Here is a 23,218-nt window from a genome sequence, read left to right as displayed (position 1 = left end):
ACTTGACGTACATTTTTGAAGGGTGGGAGGAAACACCCAGAGGAAACCCACACAGAAACAGGGACAACGTGCAAACTCCTTACAGACAGCGCCAGAATCTAACTCCAGTTGCTGGCGCTTTAACGGCACTGCGCTAACTGTGCTAAGAGAGGGCCCAGGAGGAGAGGGTATAGCTCTGTAAATGGAGAAAGAAGTGGGTGGAGAGCTGGAGGAAAGGAGACAGAGGGATAGGGGAGAACTATCTGTAGACTAGCAGAAACCAGAGGAGTCGGTGTTTAATGATATCCAGTTACAGAGTGCCCTGATGGAATATAAGGTCTTGCTCCTCCAGTTTATGGTGGCCCTGGTTGGGCAGTGCATGAAGTTAATGAGCGAGTCAATTTCCATAGTTCCGGAAGTTCTAATTCTGTGAGGGAAGGAAGGGTTAGAATGGATCTTAAGTGGGCCAAAGGGCCTGCACTGTGCTTTTCTTCAGCATGGTTTATTTACCAGGAAGCCTTAGCAAAGAATATGCTTCACTTAATAAGCTAAAGCACTTACAGCAGAGATCTAAAGAATTATAAATTGGAAATCGTGCCTGGATCTGTTCTGGCAATGACAAAAAAGCAAGTTATTTCTTTTGAATTCTTTAAAACAAAATGTTTGTAAAAACGTTGTTCATAACAAACAGTACATCAGTTGATTATTAAATTTGATTGGCTTCCTTCTGATCAGACTGCTCAACAACAAGCTCAATCACAGACTCATTTAAGGATTCAAACCCTGGTCCTGATTGTTGGCCCTGTAACAGCGTTGTGCTAACCACTACCGGTAACTGTGCTGCCCCAATGGAATTTACCACTGAGTCTATCTTCAAAAATAACTATTTCGAGTTATTTATTTGAAGTTTCAGTGGTTGATGGTGGCTCATTTTTCTTAATGTTAATGTTGTAGTCTCAAGCAAAAGGAATTAATCTCTTGTTTAATCTGCTTTTAATTTGTATTAGAACCCAACATCTGGGAAATTTAAAATCTATACCTTTTTTGCCTATAGCCTTGTCACATACAAATTGTAAACTAGAGGGCCAGGACCAGTCCACCTGGCACATCACAGTATATATATTTTAGAGTTGTCTAAAATTAAATGGGATGGTTAAAAGCAGTGGTTTTCAAATTGCCCCCCTAAACTCACACTCTACCTTAAGCAATCCCTATCCCATAAATGCTCTGTGATTGGAAAGGGATTACTTAAGGTGGGATGTGAGTGGAAAGAAAAAGTTTGAAAACCACTATTTTAATCGTACCTAATTGGAAATAGCCAATGGCAATTTTTCTCAAGCAAAATATTTCAGTTACAATTGGGTCAAGAGCAGTGGTTCTCAACCTTCCATTCCCACTCACATACCCCTTAAAGCAATCCCTTCCCAATCACAGAGTACTTACGGCATAGGGATTGCTTAAGCAAGTTTAAACTGAAGTAGCATATCTGTCAGGCTTCCATCTTTCTCATCATTTTCATCGCTTAAAGGGCTCAAGTTTCGCAGCATGTGAGTTTAGGGGGAAATTTGAAAACCATTGCTTTAAGCCATCCCATTTAATTTTAGAGACTCATATAATGGGAAAAAGACTTTGGCTATCTGTACCTCCTCTAAATTTATATACTGTACTTCTCATGTCACTCTTTTGTTTTAGGAATAAAAGACACAACTTAATATTTATTTCTTCAAAGAACTGCAATGAATCAAACATTATTTCTCTTTGACAAATCATATAGACTTTGGAAAATTTGAGATATATAGCCAATATGTCTGGTTGTAATGTTTTTAATAATTGCTTACAACATTTTCCTTGTGGCATATTTTAAGATGACTGGTTTTTTTTTTGGTTTGTATTTCCTGAATCTAATGGAACAATCCTCAAATATGGGGAAAGTTAAATCATTGCAGCAACTATTTCAATATTTTCAGACTCTAGGATGAGATCCATAAAGACTGGAGATTTGTCCATCTGCAAATCCAAAAAATTTAGTAACTGCTGCTTCTCTGGTGATTGAATTTCTCACTGCCTTGTAATTCCCAACCAACAGCCATTTCTGAGATGTACCTTTTGTGATGAAGAGTGAGTCAAAATACCTCTTTGCTGTCTCCTTGTTTTATATTATTAATTGATTAGCCTACTCTCTGTTGGACTAGTGTGTTCTCTTTTCCCATTTTAAATAGCCATAGAAACTTTTAATACCTGTTTTTATGTTATTCGTAACTCTCTTCCATTCTCCAATTTTCCTTGTTACTTAAGACATTCACTGCTGTCTTTATGGTGTGATCTGCAATCCGTTTGTGCAGTTTCCTGCTGATTAAAGATGGATGCTTAGTCATTAAAATATCCTTAAAAGTCTGCCACTGCACCTTGTACAATGTTAGGTCTCGTACGCCTGCTTGTATGCTTCAGAATGTACTTCACTAAGAAACTGCTGAAGATGCTCTCAATTTCTCCTTTGCCAATCAGATTTTTCCAGTCCACAAACATCACTAAAATAACCAATGAATATTGCAATGCATTTCTGTGGAGAAATTGTATAAATAGGAGTTTGGTGTGGCATTACATTAATCCTGGTGTTTTGTATATAGCATTGATGCTGTTCAGGTTATAAAATTCATTTTGCTAAACCTTTGGAGGGAATTCTGTCACAGATTAAAATGTAAACCTGTTTTAAAATGAGATTATTTTTCCATTTATGCCACTTTGAATAATTTGTAAGTTGTAAGTAAGAGGAGCAAGTTGTAATTGATCTCAAACCGGTGGTTTAGAACTGAAGGCTGCAGAAATTGATAGGTTCGGTCTCTGGCCTATGGCCTTTTATTTGATTATATTTATAAGAAGACAAAATCATTTGCATTATGCAGTTTCCCAATTGTGGCTTAATATGCTTCTTCATATACTTTGCAAATAATTGCCCAAACTATCAAAAGGCTGCCAGAAATTCATTATCTCAGCTCCATGATTGCTACTTATTTTATCTTGTACTGCATTTTGAATTGTAGATAGTTTAATGTGTTTGAAAATTGGAGGTAAGGAGCAAGTCATCAAGTTTATTGTCATTTGATTGTACAAGTACAACTCAATGAAACAGCATTCTCCAGTCCTCAGTGGAAAATATACAGATACACAACCAGACATAACACACGTACAGACAAACAATGCATATGCAGGACAAGTACTGTATTTCATCTATTCAAATAAATAAATAATAGTTTACTGAATATGAGAATGTCAGATGGTTAGTGTGAGCAGTTCCTTTGGTCATTCAGTGTAGTGTATGGGAAAGACTATCTTGTAACTCTGGATAAAAGTGAAATGTTGCTGATAAGAGTATATTTTCAATTTCATGCTTTCTTGTTTTGTATATTCCTACTTGCTCTCAGTTTCGAGCTCTTCCTCTGTTGGTACAGTTTCTTTTTTTTTCTTTGGCTTGGCTTCGCGGACGAAGATTGGTACGGTACCTCCAAGGATACGAACACTTTTTTATCAGTTGCCATTTCAGAGTGGTTAGAACTTGGGATATCGCTTGGTAATTTTACCAGTTAAGTAATTATTTTTAATGTTGTCGACAAGAGGGCAAGGAAAATAATTATTTTTTAATATTAATTATGATGGTCTCTGAGGACAGTGACTCTTTTGCATGTTCTCACGTGTCGTTTTCACTTGTGGAGCCAATAACCTGTGTTCTGAAGTGAGTGGAGATGGTGCAGAAAAAAATAAAGATAGAGTTGATTACCAGAAAAGTTGAATGAAATTTTCCCAACTGCATACTGATTATAAGAAATAAAATTTAAATGGTTCCTTTGGTTCTTACTTTTCATTATTAAGCTTGGCAGTTCAAATCATTGCCTTATTTATTAGCTATCATAACTTGAAAGATCATAGAGCTATTAAAGAGTTCCCTTCAACAATACCAATAAATGGTTGGGTCACAGAAGCAATTAATTTCATCTTAGTATAAGCTGTGCATCGATGCAGACTAACTCCATTTTATAGTTACTCCGATTTTGTTGTTTTTTTTTAGAATGGCCCTTAATAAATCTATGCATCCAAGAAACCGATATAAAGACAAACCTCCAGATTTTTCCTATCTGGCATCAAAGTACCAGGAATTCCAACAGCACGTGTACACAAACTTGACTGGGAAAGTGAGGTACGCTTAACATATATCCTTATGCACTCTGTATTTTTGGATGTGAAATTTCAGTGTTAATAAAAAAAAAAATTCAAAAAGAAGGAAAATGTGGTCTGGTAACGAATAAATGAGCCTGCTACGAAATTTTTGCTGCCATCTTAAGTGTCCCACCGTATTCTTTATTCTTGGCAAGCTGTGCGGCTCATCATTTCTTAGATAACTTTATTTAATTAAAGTGACTGTAAATTGACTATGCTGTAAAGACTGCAATGTCTAAGTATTGTAATGGTGATGAACATTGTTGACAGTTAATTTTAACTCTTGACAGTTTTATTGTTGTTTGGCCATTTCACTTGCATTGATGTTTGTTTTAACCAGTCTTTCTTTAACATGGGTGCCAGCAAAATCACTTCCTTTTTGGGAGTATGAAGGAAGGACCTTCACCCTGTGAGTTGTTGATTTCGACTTGACTCCATTGGAGAGTAGCGAATTTATTGCTACAGCGCACTTGGAATTTAATTTCAAGTTCTGCTTTGTGTAGTTATTATCAAGTTCAACAATTGTTTATTTGCTTTGACATTTTAATAAAATTAATTTTTGGAATGAATTCATTTCATTGTCAATGTTTTATTTCTGAATGCCATTCTGCAAGCACTGTGCTACCATTTCTCACAGTTATTTGCTGCTGGTTTTCTGGGCTTGGTAAATGTTTTCTGTTGCAGGATGCTTTTAGTTTCTCAAATCACCCATGCAGGAAGTCCCAGGTCCAGTTCCCAAGTTGCACAAAGCCATTACAAATTAATATGTTAATATTAGCTCTGGCTACTTAGGAAGGGGAAGGGCTTCCATGTAGACATCTCTGGTGATGGGATGTCAACTGAGGATAAGTTTGACCTTCACTGCAATAATCACAAATTATAGAATAAATAGAAGAGTGTGATTGAATGTGTGCCCACAAGATGGCTGATGCATGACCTACCGTTCAGCATCTTATTAATGTATGGCATTGACGATTTATTTCCCTCTGAAGTCACAGATATCATAGAATGATTAACAATAATCCAAAATGTACAGAATGGACAATCTCATCCAGTTTACCCATTTAAGACTTCTAACATTTGAAGATTGGACCCAAGTTGGCAACGCTCAACTTCCCTAGGAACTGCCCACACAAGCTACTCCTGTTGAAACAGGGGAAAAAAAAATTAAAAGCAAGTTAAAATTAACAAGGTAGTCATACTGGCTCCACAAAATTTAAATGGTTCCTTTGGTTCTTACTTTTCATTATTAAGCTTGGCAGTTCAAATCATTGCCTTATTTATTAGCTATCATAACTTGAAAGATCATAGAGCTATACAACATGACTGTATGACTTGGAGCCATAGACTAGACACTTATTTTCAGAGAACAGAAATAGACATATATTCTAATATCTTCATTCTTTTTATATTCGTCTTTAAATCTTCCCTTTTTGAATCGTCATGGTGTCCCTGTAATTATTAGTTTCTAATTTATAAATTAGAAAGCAACAACATGTATTTTATCAAAGTTTCTCAGCCCATTTGAAACAAAGTATTAGGCTACGAAACAAACGGTTTTGTGCTTTTGTTGTTTTTTTTGTCAAGAGAGAATATATTCACTTCAGGTTTTTTTTTTAAAAAAATTGCATAGTCTCTGGGAGTGATCAGAATTAAACTGGTGGCTGTGATAAATGCAATATTTGTCTGCATTGAAACTGTTTTGGAATGGCAGATTATGACAAAATAATTTAGAGTTGGGATATTTTCAGAGTGAATGGGAACCTTTTCATTGGGCCTACGTAAAATTGCTTCCGTCAGGATTTTTCTGGCAGAGCAAGCTGTTCAGATGTATTTGTCTGATTCCACAAATTAATTTGTTTCTCCTTTGTCTCTGCAAAAAATTGTCAGAATGCCACAACTCCCTGGAACCTTGTGAAATTCAAATTGCATTTATTTTCTTTTAAAATGCTGTAACAATTCTGATTATTTGACTGCCTGTTTAGAAGGATTTTGTGTAATTTCCATTGTTGAAGCAAATTCAATTGTAATGGCATTTCAATGCCAAAATAAAGGCTGCATTAAGCTTCATCGCGTAAGTGTTTTCCAAGAACATTATTAATTAACAGTGGTAACAATGTCAGATTCTTCCCAATTCAAGGAAGCTGATAGGAAATCAATTTCAGTATGCCTGCTTGATTTTTTTTCTTTTTTTCAAAGGTTGAGAAAGATGTAGAACTCTTTGTGACCATAGCTGTAAAGAAACCAATTCAATTATTTCTCCTCGCATGTGCCCTAACATTTCAGTCTCAATTTTGGATCTTAAGCAGCCACATGTAAAGCTAGAAGCATAATCTACTCTGCTATTTACAGTGAGTGTGCCCTGTCTTGCACCTAATCTTGCCAGTATACATTTCTGACATTAGCTTCTGTCTGTGTCTGTCTGTGTCTGTCTGTGTCTGTCTGTGTCTGTCTGTGTCTGTCTGTGTCTGTCTGTGTCTGTCTGTGTCTGTCTGTGTCTGTCTGTGTCTGTCTGTGTCTGTCTGTGTCTGTCTGTGTCTGTCTGTGTCTGTCTGTGTCTGTCTGTGTCTGTCTGTGTCTGTCTGTGTCTGTCTGTGTCTGTCTGTGTCTGTCTGTGTCTGTCTGTGTCTGTCTGTGTCTGTCTGTGTCTGTCTGTGTCTGTCTGTGTCTGTCTGTGTCTGTCTGTGTCTGTCTGTGTCTGTCTGTGTCTGTCTGTGTCTGTCTGTGTCTGTCTGTGTCTGTCTGTGTCTGTCTGTGTCTGTCTGTGTCTGTCTGTGTCTGTCTGTGTCTGTCTGTGTCTGTCTGTGTCTGTCTGTGTCTGTCTGTGTCTGTCTGTGTCTGTCTGTGTCTGTCTGTGTCTGTCTGTGTCTGTCTGTGTCTGTCTGTGTCTGTCTGTGTCTGTCTGTGTCTGTCTGTGTCTGTCTGTGTCTGTCTGTGTCTGTCTGTGTCTGTCTGTGTCTGTCTGTGTCTGTCTGTGTCTGTCTGTGTCTGTCTGTGTCTGTCTGTGTCTGTCTGTGTCTGTCTGTGTCTGTCTGTGTCTGTCTGTGTCTGTCTGTGTCTGTCTGTGTCTGTCTGTGTCTGTCTGTGTCTGTCTGTGTCTGTCTGTCTGTGTCTGTCTGTGTCTGTCTGTGTGTGTGGTCTCAGTACTTTTCAGTATTTTTATTTTTGCTTCCTTGATTACACCTTCTGTAAATTGATCGTTGATTTTGTGAATTTTCTCCCTCCTTGAACATTTTTCCTTCTCATTCCCCTATCAGAAATTAATTTCTTAATCCCAGCACTATTTCAACTTCAAAACATATTAAAACATACCTTTTTATTATCTCTGGCTGACTCACGAAGCTTGATTTATAGGTTTAGCTCTGTCCCAAACTGTTAGGGACCATTAATATTTTCTCAATTTAAAATATTATAATTTTTAATTTTCTTTTATTTCCTTTTCTGAGGGAGGCAAAGATCAAAGATGGTACAAATGTTTTTTTTAATTATTTCTGCTGAAATAGTTACCAGGTTATAGACTTAATTAGAACTAAATATTCCCAAGATAAAGGTGACTGATAAGTTGTCCAACCATCCTGACTCATTAGTGGGGTTGAAAGAGGTGGAATTGAATATCATAAATATCCATGTGCTACAAAGTGACATGTAGATGGAAAGAAGAAGAGGTCCTGATGTGAACTTTTTGGATTTTCAAAAGTAACTCATGAGGAAGCACTTTCGGAAAATTATCAGGCAATGATGTTGGAAGTGGAGCTAATAGGACTGTCTGCCAAGTTGGATTACGAAGGAATGGTGTTGAAGAGAGGTAATATTATTGCATAAATCTGTCATGAGGTTGGAAAGGATGCAGAGCAATTTGGTGCCATCACAGAAGTTCTAAGACCAACCTTGGATCTGGACCACTCATTTTCATGTTTAGAGTTAAAAAGCGCACTTCTGCCTGTTCACTAACTCGGGAGAATGTTACATGTGTTTTCTGATCAAGACCAAAGAATATTCTTGGTATGCACACTATTCTTCATCCAGCATCAGGAGCGTTAGATTAGCTAGGCATTCATCTTGATACTGTTTGTAGCTCCATTCGATATGCAAAAGTTCTTTGTTACACTGCAAATCTAGAGGAATGCTTTTAAGATATAATCATGTGCTCCATAAATCATTTTATTTTCTTCTAGTTTTTTATATTATAACTTTATAACATTTGATAAACCTACATTTGTTTTTATCCAGCTCACTGGTGTAGAACAGATATCAAAAAGTCTGCTTATTGATCACTGTGGGATCCATTCATAATGTATTTACATTATGAATTCCTCTCTTTTTATAGTCATTTCCTTATTTATTTTTCTATCTTTGGGCTGATATTTTTACGGCTATTAATTTGGGAATATCTTGTATTAATCTTGATCGTTATTGAAATATGCCGAAACTATTATTGTAAAACAACTTGCATATTCTCAAAGAAAAAATTGTTGATTGAAGCACTAGGAACTTTGTTGCCCTTGAGGATCTTTATGTAAGTGGCTGTTCCAGGCTCACAGATAAAGAATATGATAGCTGGTTCCTTCATCTTGTGGAGAGACCAAATTAGTCTCTCTCCCTAGACAAGAAACATTAATAATTTTGCTGATGAATTGGCCTCAGATTAAGATGGCTTGTCATTCTATTGGTTTTATTGCTTCTGATGGATGTGGCATGCCCAAAATCCTTTCATCATATTGCAATTTTAACCTACTTCAGATTTCTATTGAAGGCAGCTCAGAACTAAGAAGGGCTTGATGAGTGGAGACTATCCTCCGACAACTGAAAGGCGAGGAACTTTTCCTTACTGTGAGGTGTTAATGCCAGCACGTGTTCATCGGGCTGTTTCATATACTGTGTAGGTGGGTGCCATTTAGTGCTAACTGGTGTTAGTTGCTTCTTGTGTCTCATCGTCACTCCACTCAGTTACTCATTCTGCTTCACCTTGTGAAGCATCAACTGATGCAAGTATATATTAAAAAAAATACAAAATAATCATTCTTGAATTAATTTTGAATCCATTATCCGACCATCTAATCCAGCCCTAACCAAATATTATCCCCTCCTCGAAAACAGGAAGTAATCAGGAATCGTACAAAAAGGGAAAAATCTTATTTGTTTTTCAGGTCAGTTGATTTGCCTTTTATCTATCTCTGATTGTTATTGACCATACACAATTTGACTCAAAGTCGTGTACTTTTAAGTAACCATCTCTACAGCAAAGCAAAGCAACATGTATGAGCATTTCAACACTCTTTCGTAAAATTGTTTTTTTTTCGTTCTCCATAGTCCACAGATAATAAATATAGAAGTTTAAAAATATTAAATGCTGAATCATTATGCTGTTATTTCCTTTTATATAACTACTGACTTTCACCATTTCAATGAACCAATATAGTTGAAGAGTTGTGTATCTTGTCTCAAATCAACAAAAATTTTGTAAACCACAGCATTTTTCACCCTCATGATGTGGAGATTAGCCTGGAGCATCTGAAGTATTTTAAAATAAGATGTAAACATATAAACAAAAGAACCATAGTTCTGAAACTATGTTGATTTGCTCAATCTTGTTCAAGTATAAGAACCATAAATGCAGAGGTTACAAGGGCAAGTCAGAAACCCTTGTAGTTAATGACTTGCTCCCGAACTCTTATTATCTTAAAATCTCAAGATGGGAGAATAGAATTCAATCTGTAATAGTTTGGTGCTAATCTAGCAGATTTCCAAGACAATTCACAATTATCCAAAGCACTTGCAATATGTTGAGATTTTAGATATGGATATTTTTCTTCTTGGACACACTGTACAGTTACCGATTAGAAATTCTGCCTGCCCTTTAGGAAAAAAAATCTCCGGGTTGCATGTCATCTCATGTCATGTAAGCTCTCTGACAATAAATTTGAACTTGAGTGCATACCGACTCAAATGGAGGAAAGTCCAGTTGAGACCAAGATCAGCCATGTTTTTATTGAACAGTGGAGCAGGCTTTAATGCTTGTCATTTCTTGTTATTTCATATATTTTTTAATTTCATAGAGGACTTCACCCAATGACTTCTATTCCCTTATTTACTCTTTTGAAGGGAGTAGCTGAAGTAAACATTGTTCCTTTTGATCAGTGGTTTTAAAACTTTTTCTTTCCACTCACATACCACTTTAAATAATCCTTTACTAATCACACAGCACCTCTCGAATAGGGATTACCTAAAGTGGTATGTGAGTGGAAAGAAATAGTTTGAAGACCACTGATCAAAAGGAACAGTGTTTACTTCAGCTACTCCCTTCTCATGCACATAGAATCTTACTCTGTTAGTAAATTGCTTGCTTGCTTTCATAATTTTTTTCTTTTGTTTTAGGTGTATTTTTCTTGATCTTCCAGCCTATTGTTAATCTTCAACATTTTTCTATTTAATGTCATTCTTCTCAAAGAAACCACAGTGCCCTCCATGCTTGGGACACATACCTTTTTTTTTACGATTAAGCATGCATTCCAGATTTTATTCAAGGTTATTTGTATTCATATTGGTTTGAACATGAAGTAGCTACAGTACAGCAGTTTTTATACATTGTTCCCCTATTTCAGGGCACCATAATGTTTGGGACATTTGACTTCACAGGTGTTTGTGAGAACTCCATTATGTTTAATTGCTTCATTGATGCAAGTATAAGAAAGATAGGTTTGCTTCTAAGCTTTTGATCACCTTTGGAGTCTCGAGATGCCATTTTTCAACGTGAGGACCAGAGTTGTGCCAATGAACGTCAAAGAAGCCGTTATGAGGCTGAAAAACAAGATTAAGAGGCGTTGCCCCAAACTTTAGTATTAGCAAAAACAGTTGTCTGGAACATCATTAAGAAGAAAGAGCACACTGGCGAGCTCAGTAATCGCAAAGGGACCAGTAGACTAAGAAAGACCTCCACTGCTGATAACAGAAGAATTCTCATCCTAATGAAGAAAAATCTCCAAACGCCTGTCCGACAGATCAGAAACAATCTTCAGGAAAAATGTGTGGATATGTCAATGAAGTCTTCATGAACAGAAATACAAAGACGACAAGAAATAAACCACGAGTTGGCCACAGAAACAGAATGGCTAGATTACAGTTTGCCAAGAAGTAGTTAAAAGAGCCTGCAGAAAAAGATCTTATGGATAGATGAAACCAAGATTAACCTGTATCAGTGCAGTGGCAAGAGCAAAGTATGGAGGTGTAAAGGAACTGCCCAAGATCCAAAGTATACCTGTGAAACATCTGTGGTGGGGGTGTTATGGCTTGGGCATGTAGGGCTGCCACAGGTACTGGCGCACTTATCTTGACTGGTGATGTAACTGGTGATGCTGGTAACAAAATGAATTCTGAGGTGTGCAGAAATTCTTATCTGCTCAAGTTCAAGCAGTACCTTCAAACTCATTGGATGGTGGCTTCATTCTACAGCAAGACAATGATCTTGCTGCTAAAGGAATTTTTCAAAGCTAAAAACTGAAAATTCTCAAATGGCCATGTCAGTCACCTGATCTAAATCTTGAGCATACCTTCCATGTGCTGAAGAGGAAACTTAAAGGGGTCAAGGCTCCCAAAACCAGCAGGAGCTGAAGATGGCTCAGTTGAGGCCTGGCATTACCAGAGGAGATACTCAGCACCTGGTGATATCTGTGAATCACAGACTTCAAGCAGTCATCACATGCAAGGGATATGCAACAAAGTACTAAACACGACTCCTTTAATAAATATACCATTGCGATATCCCATGACCTGAAATGAGGGACACTGTATAAAAAGTGCTGTTGTTTCTATTTGGACAAAGCAAAATGTATACAAATAACCTTGAATAAAACCAGGAATGTTCACTTTAATCACTTATGAATTGTTTGATTACAATTTTAAAACTGTGGATCACAGGGACAAATAAAGTGTTTTTTTTTAAAAAGTGCCTGTCACAAGCATTATGGAGGGCATTGTATATTTCTCAATTGAATGTGTCTGTGAGAATATTTCTTAAATGTCGGACGCTGTTTATCTAATTATTTGGCCAGCCTTGCCTTCATTTAACATACTTATTTCAGACCAGTTTTCATTTATGCTCTTTCTTTGCAATGAAGTCATTAATTAATCCTTTCTGAGTTCACATGATGAGATCTAAAATAGTATGATGCCTACTGTTTACATAAATCATTTTTCGTTTATTCCTCCTTAAGATTACCTTTTGATCCTAGGCGTCCAGGAATATTTAAATTATCCATGTCGCATGCTGTCCCCGACTTGAAAGCTCCCATTATTTCTTGACAAATTCTGTTCATCTATGTGACTACTGTTAGGGGCCCTATAAGTGTGACTTTTTTTGCCCACTATTTCTATCTCAACCCTGATTCCATGACTTAGAAGCCAAGACCATTTTGCACTTCTCGACTAATCACATTCTTTATTTATAGAGCTCATGAGTGTTAATCACTTGCTCTGGTGCTTTGCCTTTGTTTGGCCTTGGAATCAAAATATGCTTCTTTTTTTACCTCTCAAATCACTCAAGAGGGGGAGGGAAAAGGAAGCAGTTTAGTCATTCGGACACAGAGCCTGTTTCCTCTTGGTGACGATGAAGGAAACCCAATATATTTGGTAGTATGGACACTGATTGTGTTGTTAATTGTTCGTGTAAATATCGAGCATTTCCTCTCAACTTTCAGCTCTCACTTGTCTTGATTCTGAGACTGGTAAATCTGTTTTGTAAATATATTTGTGGTTTATTGTCATAATTAGTAACTTGGTGGATTGTGAATCATTGGATTTCCTTTTTATTGTCATGTAATTAATACAAATTAATTTTGTATTGCATGCCAAACTGCATGAGTTTTTTAAGCTTTGTTGGGACCAAGGCAAACTGCCTCAGGATCTTCGTGATGCCACCATCATCACCCTGTACAAAAACAAAGGCGAGAAATCAGACTGCTCAAACTACAGGGGAATCACGTTGCTCTCCATTGCAGGCAAAATCTTCACTAGGATTCTACTAAATAGAATAATATCTAGTGTCGCCGAGAATATTCTCCCAGAATCACAGTGCGGCTTTCGCGCAAACAGAGGAACTACTGACATGGTCTTTGCCCTCAGACAGCTCCAAGAAAAGTGCAGAGAACAAAACAAAGGACTCTACATCACCTTTGTTGACCTCACCAAAGCCTTCGACACCGTGAGCAGGAAAGGGCTTTGGCAAATACTAGAGCGCATCGGATGTCCCCCAAAGTTCCTCAACATGATTATCCAACTGCACGAAAACCAACAAGGTCGGGTCAGATACAGCAATGAGCTCTCTGAACCCTTCTCCATTAACAATGGCGTGAAGCAAGGCTGTGTTCTTGCACCAACCCTCTTTTCAATCTTCTTCAGCATGATGCTGAACCAAGCCATGAAAGACCCCAACAATGAAGACGCTGTTTACATCCGGTACCGCACGGATGGCAGTCTCTTCAATCTGAGGCGCCTGCAAGCTCACACCAAGACACAAGAGAAACTTGTCCGTGAACTACTCTTTGCAGACGATGCCGCTTTAGTTGCCCATTCAGAGCCAGCTCTTCAGCGCTTGACGTCCTGCTTTGCGGAAACTGCCAAAATGTTTGGCCTGGAAGTCAGCCTGAAGAAAACTGAGGTCCTCCATCAGCCAGCTCCCCACCATGATTACCAGCCCCCCCACATCTCCATCGGGCACACAAAACTCAAAACGGTCAACCAGTTTACCTATCTCGGCTGCACCATTTCATCAGATGCAAGGATCGACAATGAGATAGACAACAGACTCGCCAAGGCAAATAGCGCCTTTGGAAGACTACACAAAAGAGTCTGGAAAAACAACCAACTGAAAAACCTCACAAAGATAAGCGTATACAGAGCCGTTGTCATACCCACACTCCTGTTCGGCTCCGAATCATGGGTCCTCTACCGGCATCACCTACGGCTCCTAGAACGCTTCCACCAGCGTTGTCTCCGCTCCATCCTCAACATCCATTGGAGCGCTTTCATCCCTAACGTCGAAGTACTCGAGATGGCAGAGGTCGACAGCATCGAGTCCACGCTGCTGAAGATCCAGCTGCGCTGGATGGGTCACGTCTCCAGAATGGAGGACCATCGCCTTCCCAAGATCCTGTTATATGGCGAGCTCTCCACTGGCCACCGTGACAGAGGTGCACCAAAGAAAAGGTACAAGGACTGCCTAAAGAAATCTCTTGGTGCCTGCCACATTGACCACTGCCAGTGGGCTGATAACGCCTCAAACCGTGCATCTTGGCGCCTCACAGTTTGGCGGGCAGCAACCTCCTTTGAAGAAGACCGCAGAGCCCACCTCACTGACAAAAGGCAAAGGAGGAAAAACCCAACACCCAACCCCAACCAACCAATTTTCCCCTGCAACCGCTGTAATCGTGTCTGCCTGTCCCGCATCGGACTTGTCAGCCACAAACGAGCCTGCAGCTGACGTGGACTTTTACCCCCTCCATAAATCTTCGTCCGCGAAGCCAAGCCAAAGAAAGAAAGTTCATTGATTCAGCATATTTCAACATTTTTACTCATTGTCCTGTATATCTTACCTTGCTGGATATCTGGTTTGTGTATAATTAATAAGACACTTACAATTTGAAGAGGTTGCTTTCCATTCCATGCACATTGCTCAGATGCCTGAAAATAGTTCATTATTCCTATTGAATATCAGTGTATGATAAACTCATAAAAGGGGTGATAATGAAATATAAATAGGAAGCAAGATTTTTTTTTTTTGCACGGAGGTTGGGACCTAATTTGCATGTTCTGAACAGTAATCTAATGTTCTCTGTTTCCAAACACTAAAAGTTCTTGTAAGTGCTCTTTGCTGTTACATTTAGATGAAAGTGACATTTGACCATTTTGGATGAGGGCAGGAGCAAAACTAAGTACCATTTGGACATGTAAACAAATCCATTTGATGTCCTTGTCCTTCCAGCATCCTTCCATGTCCTACGTTACCGTGCTTTTGAGTAGAACTAAAAAGAAAAGGACTCGAAAGACAAACCAAAATGGAACCCGTGCTTCTTTTTTCCTATAGGACTGTCCTGTCTTGGGATAATCAGAAATTTATTATTTTACAAAATGAGAGTAGGAGATGGTCTTACAATGGTCTGTCTTAAAATGAAACAAGACATTTAGTTCTGTTTATGAAATCACCTTCTAAAGCAAAGGTCAGGGAAACTGATTGAGGGTCTGACACCTTCCATCTGAATGCTATTTGCAAACGATAAACTGACAGGAAAATTTTCTCGATTCATTTGAGCTAATAGATCATTCTTCAGTTCATTTACACTGTACAGAGCATTGGTCTCCATGCTTCTCAAGATTTATTCTTTTATTTGATAAAAACATTTTTTTAAAATGGATGACTTTTTAAGAAATCTCCAGCACCTTAATATCGATCGAAAGAAAATAACAGGTATCACTTTCTGTTCAAAGTGTCTGCAGGGTCAAATTTTTAAAAGAAATGTTTCTTTATGTATATCTACTTATATGGGTAATTTAAAGAATAGAAGAGGTTTTATGCAAATTTTAGTCCAAAAATTTGTATTTGCTTTATGTAAAGAAAAGCAAGTCTTAATAGAAACTGCATGCAGCTGTTAGTTACTTATATCTTCAAAGATCATTTATAATTTATGATTAACTCTTGTGGGTGTTACTTCAGCTATGAAGGAAGACTCCTATACCTGAGTATAAAAACTGTGCCCAGACCTAAGCAGCATTTATGGGCTTCTTTTCCAGATAATTGGGAGATGCACCCTGTAGCATGTTAATCTCACAATAAAATTTCCACTTCCTTTGCATTAAGCCCCCCTGTAGCTGACTGTTCTGTCACACAGCCTTCAGCAGATTGGACTGACATCATTAAGGAACACAGCATGTATAATTTTAACTTCAATTAAAATTCAAGTCATCAAGCTGACTATTGTGAGGTATGCAAGTTTTTTCTTTTGAGATACTCAATCTTGTCTGAGTTTAGAATATGTTCACCTCTGACATTGCTAAGACAAAAATAATTTATAATAATGGATTGTTAAAGTCCAAAAAAATTAGACAGGAAATTCATAAACTAACTTGCAACTCGGCACTTGTAAGATCAAAGGTGTGTTTATGGATGAAGAATGTTATGGTTTAGGAGATATGCTTTTCATGTCTGCCATATAATTGTTGGCTTTAAAAAGTCATTTTGAAGTAATCTTGCAATAATTAAAAAGCTGACTTAAAGTCAACAAAATCACAACTTCTTGGACAGTAATAAGTCTTCAAAGTATTGGTATAGGAAATTGGATTTGAGAGCAACGAATTCATTTTGGCATGACCTTATCCACGAGGCTGTACTGGCAATTTTGTTTACTAATTGAAGAGGTCCTTTGTTTTCTCAAGTTGCAAATTTCGTGTGCATTTCATTCTTCAATTCTTTTTCTTTCTGCCCTTTGCTAGACTTATCTTTAAATCCTCAAAAAATATAGTGAGTAAACATATCAGTTTTATGTTGTTTTCTCTACCACCAAAAAATTGCATTCTGGAACCAATATGCTGCGGCCTATAATCCTCCGTATTCTTGGATCAGTTGCTGTGTTGAGTGCCTTACAAGTTCTCACATTTTATCTGGTTCCTCATTTGATCGTTAGTGATGCTTCTTTTGTGTGCAAAGTGGGCATATCATTTCCTTACAAATCCAACCAAGTCAAACTGGAACCAGACAACCCCAACCCTCCTGCACTTGCCTGCTCTGGAAATAGGATATCTATTGAGCTGACTCTTGGCACGTGAGAGATATCCAGCATGGTCTGGCAAAGCCTCACTGCCAATTATGCCTCAGGAGGCACACATCAGAGATCCTGCCTCAAAACCACCCTGATGACTTTTGACAAGAGGTTTGGAGCTTCACCTCCTGTAAAATGCTATTTTAATAATATTTAAATATCTCTGATACCATTTTAAAGAAACAAACAAATGAACATTGAGAAATAATTTAAAACATTCAAATAAGTAAATAATAATTTGGTTTCTTCCCTTTTAATCACCACACTGGAAATCTTTCAAACGAATGAAGGTTTATACCATTATGCTGGGGTTCCCCAAAACAATTATATTTCAGTGCTGGACTCCATGAGAGGTCCAGCAGTTCAGCAGAATGACAGATGCATTGACAGATGCCACTCAGCATGTTCTGACCTGCAATGGTCTACATTGTCTGATGTTTGCTTACTGGGGAGTGGTTGAACGCTAATGGTTCTATTTGGAACTGCCACCGCAGATTGGCCTAATGAATATCATTTTAATGTTTTTGACAATGAAGAATTTCAGGTACTGTTCCTCCTTCAGGGAAGGGATGTTAATCCCTGGATTTCTTTGTGCATTACTTTGCAGCCATTGAGAAGCAGCTAAAAACTTCCTGTCTTTTACGGCAGCAGCTTTTAAGCAACCAGAGGTCGCTGAAAAGACCCCTCAAATTAGGCTGTTCACTGAAATTCGTTTCCATCTTTTGCTCACAAGTCATGATATTAATCAATGAGTCAACTGGAGACTGTTCTCAGTGAAAGCTGTATTAAACAAGTCTGTTTCATTCCTCCATCAGTTTTCTCAGTCCTCCTTGCCATATTGTTACATCTTGCTTCTAACAAATATTCCTCAGGAATAGTGGTAATCTTCAGAGATAATGCAAAGTTATGTCAACTACACTTCAGATCTAATGTTCCTCAGACATCAGTAGCTGAGCTGCAGAATACAGATGATGCTTGTATTTGCACATTCTTATAGGCTGAACACCAAATCATTATCAACGTTTTCACGGAAGCACACAAAAGGATGGGGGTTTCCCTCAACCTTGACAAAACAAAGATCCTTCGCTAAGATGCTGCTGCATTGCACTGGCTTCTGACAATAGTCATTTGTGGTGATACCATGCAAAAATGTGGGTCACATTTGAAGAAACCTCTCAACTTTCCATTCCTATTATTGACTGTTTTGATTTAGGCAATGACCATAGTAGGAGGGATTAATCCTGTTTCAAAAATAGTCCTCTTTCAAGCAATCATCTTGATTTGAAAATATTCGGAAATCGCTAAGTAAACCAATTAAGATTGATTAGGCAGGTGATCGTCGGCATCCAGAATGAGCATAGCAACAAATCCTTTGGTTCCTCTCTGGTTTGTAAATTGTGCTTCAACAGAAGGCCAGGCCACTGGATCTTGCACAGCTGATGGAATGAGCTGATGAAATATCTTCCAATTAAGTGAGCTTCAATGCAGAGGAGAAGGAATTTGAGCCTTTTCTAGCTGCTACATTGAAGTTTTGGAAATAATCTTTGGAGCAGAAAGAGAAATTCAGCTTATTTTATCTTTAGGATAAAGATCTAATTCAAAATACATCTTCTGCTCCATTTGGGATGTTAAGAATATCAGAAATATTGTGGGCTCTCTTTGTATTGATTCTTTCTGCTGATATTGTATGTCTATGTGATCATTTTAAAAATCAGTTTGAAATTTGGTTACGGCAATCAATAGTCAAGATTCTAATTAGAATTTTGTACATTTTTAATTTTTAAACCGCTGATGCAACTTTGCTGAGTGTCCATATCACCATATACAGCACAGAACAGGCCAGTTTGGCCCTACGAGTCCATGCCGGAACAAATCCCCACCCTCCTCGTCCCACTGACCAGCACCTGGTCCATACCCCTCCAATCCTCTCCCCTCCACGTAATTACCCAGTCTTTCCTTAAATGTAAATAACGTCCTTGCTTCAACCACCTCTGCTGGAAGCTTATTCCACATCCCAACCACCTTTGCGTGAAGTGATTTATCAGTTTAATGTGCACACTACAGCTAGACATTTGCTCTTAAAACAATTCCCAGTAACCAGATTTTTCACCATGTTGAGACAACAATGGGTGAGGAGCAGTAAAAAAAATCATGAACAAAACTAGTTAATTTACTAAATATAGCTCTTTGCCCCAGAAGTCAATGTTACAAATTGAACATCAAAACTGCCATGAAAACTGGTCCAAGCTGACATGCAGCCTTAATCCCGGTTATAGTCGCATCCAGTAATATAAACCAGATCTGCTGGAAATACTCAGCAGGTTAGGGTAAACATGATTGTAATCAATGACCATAGTTTCTGCCTTAAATCTTTGAGTATTCTCGCATTTTCCTTTCTACTTTTGTTTTCCAGTATTTGGACGTTGTTGTTTGCATTGAGAGGCTCTATTAATTCTCGTATAGAATTTAACATCCTACTGCTATCTGATGCTAATCCATTTTTAAAAAGTGTCATAATTACTGTATTTTAGTTTTAACATTTTATTACTGCCGAAGCTCCACAATGTGGTATTTAACAGCGGTATTAAGTTGCAAGGATGAATCCAGTAATGCAATTTTTTTTTAAGAGAATGAGTGATTAATTTAACTTTGTACTTTGCCCTGACCAAAATAATGAGAATAGTTATAAACACCTGATATTTGTATGACCTGATAGTTGTTAACATTGTTGGGATACCAGTTTACTTATTGAGATCTATCTAAAATTAAGCAATATTATACTGCAACTGCAATTATTAGAATCTTGAATAGAAACTTTAAACTACATATTAAGGATGTGTTTACAATCAATTTTAATTCTATTAAAGTATTGAGTTTTCATTTAGTCCATTTGCCTTGAACTGAGGGGTTTGCTGAACCATTTTAGATTTTTTAAATTTGCCATTTTGTTGTGGATCTGAAGTAACTTCAGAACGAAGAACGACTGACCAAAGGCTGAAATGGAGCTTACCACTACTGTGAAAGTATTACTGAACCAAATGAGTTTCAATAACAATGTAGTTTTGTGGTCACCAAGAGCTATAATAGCTTTAAATCCCAAATGTATTTAAATTATTGCACTGTAGTTAAATTTCCTAACTATGCCACTGTATTGGACTACTATCCCACTTCATTAGTTTGGATCTCTGGATCAATAGTTCAGGAGCTACTCTACCTACTTATACATGCACATAAGCACCCAGGAGGAAAGCAGGAGATCAATCTTATCCCAGAGTTTTAGTTACAGAACACCAAACCATCTTTTGAAATGGTTTTTTGGATGATGAAGAATAGCAATCAATGATGGCAGAGGAATAGCATTCATAAATATGCCAGAGAAACTCAGCAGATCACACAGGAACCCAAGGAAGCAAGGGGTAAGCAACATTTTGGGCCTGGGCTCCTGTCAAAGGATCATTGGAGGTAAAAAGTGATAGGGAAAGAGACATCAGAATGGGTGTTAATGGAAATTGGAGAACTCCATATTAATGCCGACTGGTTGGAGACAGCTGAGACCGAATGTAAAGTGCTGTTCATCCAATTTGCAGGTGGCCTCTGTTTGCCAGGCATGTTGATGCGGCAATGGGTATGGATTTAAAAGTGACCAGTGTTTTCACTTCCTCAAAAGCCTGAGAAAATTTGGGATGTCACCAACATCCCTTAACACCTTCTACAAGGGCACTATATTTTTTTTTTGCATATTTTATTTATTACTCAAAATAAATCATACAATCAAAATCAAAATACAAATATACATAGTAGTTTCCCCCTCAACCCATCCCCACCCTCCTCTAAACTACCCTGAAAGAAGAAAAAGAATGGGGAAAAAAAAAAGAAGAGGAGATCAACTCGTATAACAATCGTCCAATATTGGCATGGTTTGGTGCGACCCCAATACCTGCAGGAGAAAAAAAAATCTACTACAGATTTAAACCCATATATTTCATATCCGGGCTCCAAACCTTGACAAAAAAAGGATAATTATTACGTAAATTATCCGTTATCTTTTCCAGCGGAATACAGGACCTCATTTCCATATTCCATATAAATAAATAAAAAAATTCCATACAAGGGCACTATTGAAAGTATCCCTGCAGATGTATCACTGAGTGGTACAAGAACTGCTCCGCACAAAACCATGCAAAACTGCCATCACATATGCTCCCGTTCATCGACTCCATCAAAAACTCCTGCTGCCTTAGAAAACAGCCAACATAATGATAGACTCATCCCAGCCACTCGTGTGTCTTCAACAGCACCCCCCTCCTATTAAGAAGTAGATTGATGGGGATGAGTTTCTTTCCTACTGCTATCAGACTCTTGAATGAATCCCAAATTATAAAATTATGTTGACTTTGCTCTGTACCAACTTATCTCTCTCTGTACTCTACACTCTTGTAATTTTGTACTTTGTTGATCTAAGTATGAGATAGCTACTGGAATGCTCACAAAACAAAACCTCTCCCACTGCATCTCAGTACATGTGACAATAAACAAACTAAAACATTTTTAAAATATTTTATTTTTGATTTAAATATGTTTTGGCATTAAGTGACTGCTCTTTTCATAATATAACAATGTTGACTTGATTAGTTGAAAAGTAATAAATTGCCTATTTTAATTAGCATTGCTGAAAAGAACGGTGGAAAGAGATTTAATACTGTAGTAGATATACTTGCAAGGCAGGGAAATGGGAACTGATAAAGGTATAATAGACCAAACAATGCCATTCTATTGATACTTATGAACAGATGGATATAAATACAATGGAGTTTTAAAGGACCCTTTTTATATTTCCTCACACTAGCAACGTGCTAATGAATCTACATTCCTTATTCTAGCTTGGAGCCAAAACATGCATTGTTTTATATGCATTTAGCAACAACAACCACAAAACTGCTGGTTTATTGTAAATATCTTAATAAATTATTTCCAAATATCATTCTCTGCTGACTTGGAAATATATTCTTTATTCAATAGTGGGTCAAAATCCTGGAAGACCTAACCTGACAGCATTGTGGGTGTATCTTCAGCACGTAGGCTCCAGCAATTCATGAAGATGCCCCCAAAGCATTTTGGAGCTTGAAGATAATGTACCAACTTCTTTTTTTGGATTCTGTGAGGGATAATTATAGGTCCGCAAAACTGATGCAAACAGTAGGAAGCTGGAGGAGCTCAGTGGGATCACGCATTTTCAGATCTGGACCTTTTCTTGAGACCAAAGTAAAAAGTGGGTGATATTATATTTATGAAAGAAGCTGAAGACAATAGGGTATTAGACAGAAGGTGGAGAGATGAGAAGTGCAAGATACCACTGGGTGAGGGGGAAGTTGGAAGAACAATAGTAGATAAAGATGGAAACCATGTTACCTAAAATAAGAAAAATCAATGTTATGACCTTGGGTTTAAGGGTGTCTAGGAAGAATATATGTTATCCCTCAAGTTTGCATTTAGCTTCACTCTGACAATGAATGAGGCCAAGAATAGATATAACCATATGGAATGGTTTGGGGAAGTGAAATGGTGGCAGCAAGTTCTAGTTTAGACCCACAGTAGGTGTTCAGTGAAATGGTTACCTAATCTATGTTAGGTCTCACTGATGTAGCATAGTCTCCACCAATGATGTTAGACGACGTGCATGTCAAACTCTGCCTCATTTTGAAAGGTCTGTTTTAATAGAGCTGATGGGAGGCGATCAAAAACCAATTTTGCACTTTCTGAGATTACAATGGGAAGCGCCTAAGTGGGTGGAAGGAAGAGTGGGAAGGGAAGAGAGGACTTGGAGTCTGATCTCTGTGAAAAGCTGATGACTTGGCTCTTGGGATCTACATCAAGTGAATGAATAAAATTATCATGACTGTATCCTTGATACTAATCTGTACATTTTTGCAATGTGACCAGTACATGCATCTGTAGTTAGATAATGTCATCATATTTAACACAAAGCATGGACTTCGATATCCAGTCTTTCATTGGATCTAGATTTTTTTTATTCCATTCATTTACATAATGGAGCCATGTTCCCATGGTAGTTTTCTCCAGGAGAAGAATCTGTTTTGAATAATGAGTACGCCCTACTCCACTTGAGGGAGCAGGATTTCCAATCAGTATTGCCGGTGGGAAAGTCACTGATACTACCACTAATCTGCCAATTAAATTCTAGTAAATGTTTCTATTAGAAA

General features: G+C 37.8%; 1 protein-coding gene across 3 annotated transcripts in view; it reads left to right on the top strand.

The window, feature by feature from the left end:
* mettl16 (methyltransferase 16, N6-methyladenosine) overlaps positions 1 to 23,218 on the top strand; it is a 73,512-nt gene that overhangs the window by 2,749 nt on the left and 47,545 nt on the right. For all 3 annotated transcript variants that reach the window (XM_069912146.1, XM_069912148.1, XM_069912147.1), the window contains exon 2: positions 4,043 to 4,171. In XM_069912146.1, coding sequence (XP_069768247.1) covers positions 4,044 to 4,171 — 128 coding nt within the window. In that variant the 5' untranslated portion in view covers position 4,043. The remainder of the gene's footprint in view (positions 1 to 4,042; positions 4,172 to 23,218) is intronic.

Source organism: Narcine bancroftii, chromosome 14 (assembly GCF_036971445.1).
Source record: "Narcine bancroftii isolate sNarBan1 chromosome 14, sNarBan1.hap1, whole genome shotgun sequence".
Classification (NCBI taxonomy): Eukaryota; Metazoa; Chordata; class Chondrichthyes; order Torpediniformes; family Narcinidae; genus Narcine; species Narcine bancroftii.
This window is presented reverse-complemented; position numbering and strand designations above follow the sequence as displayed.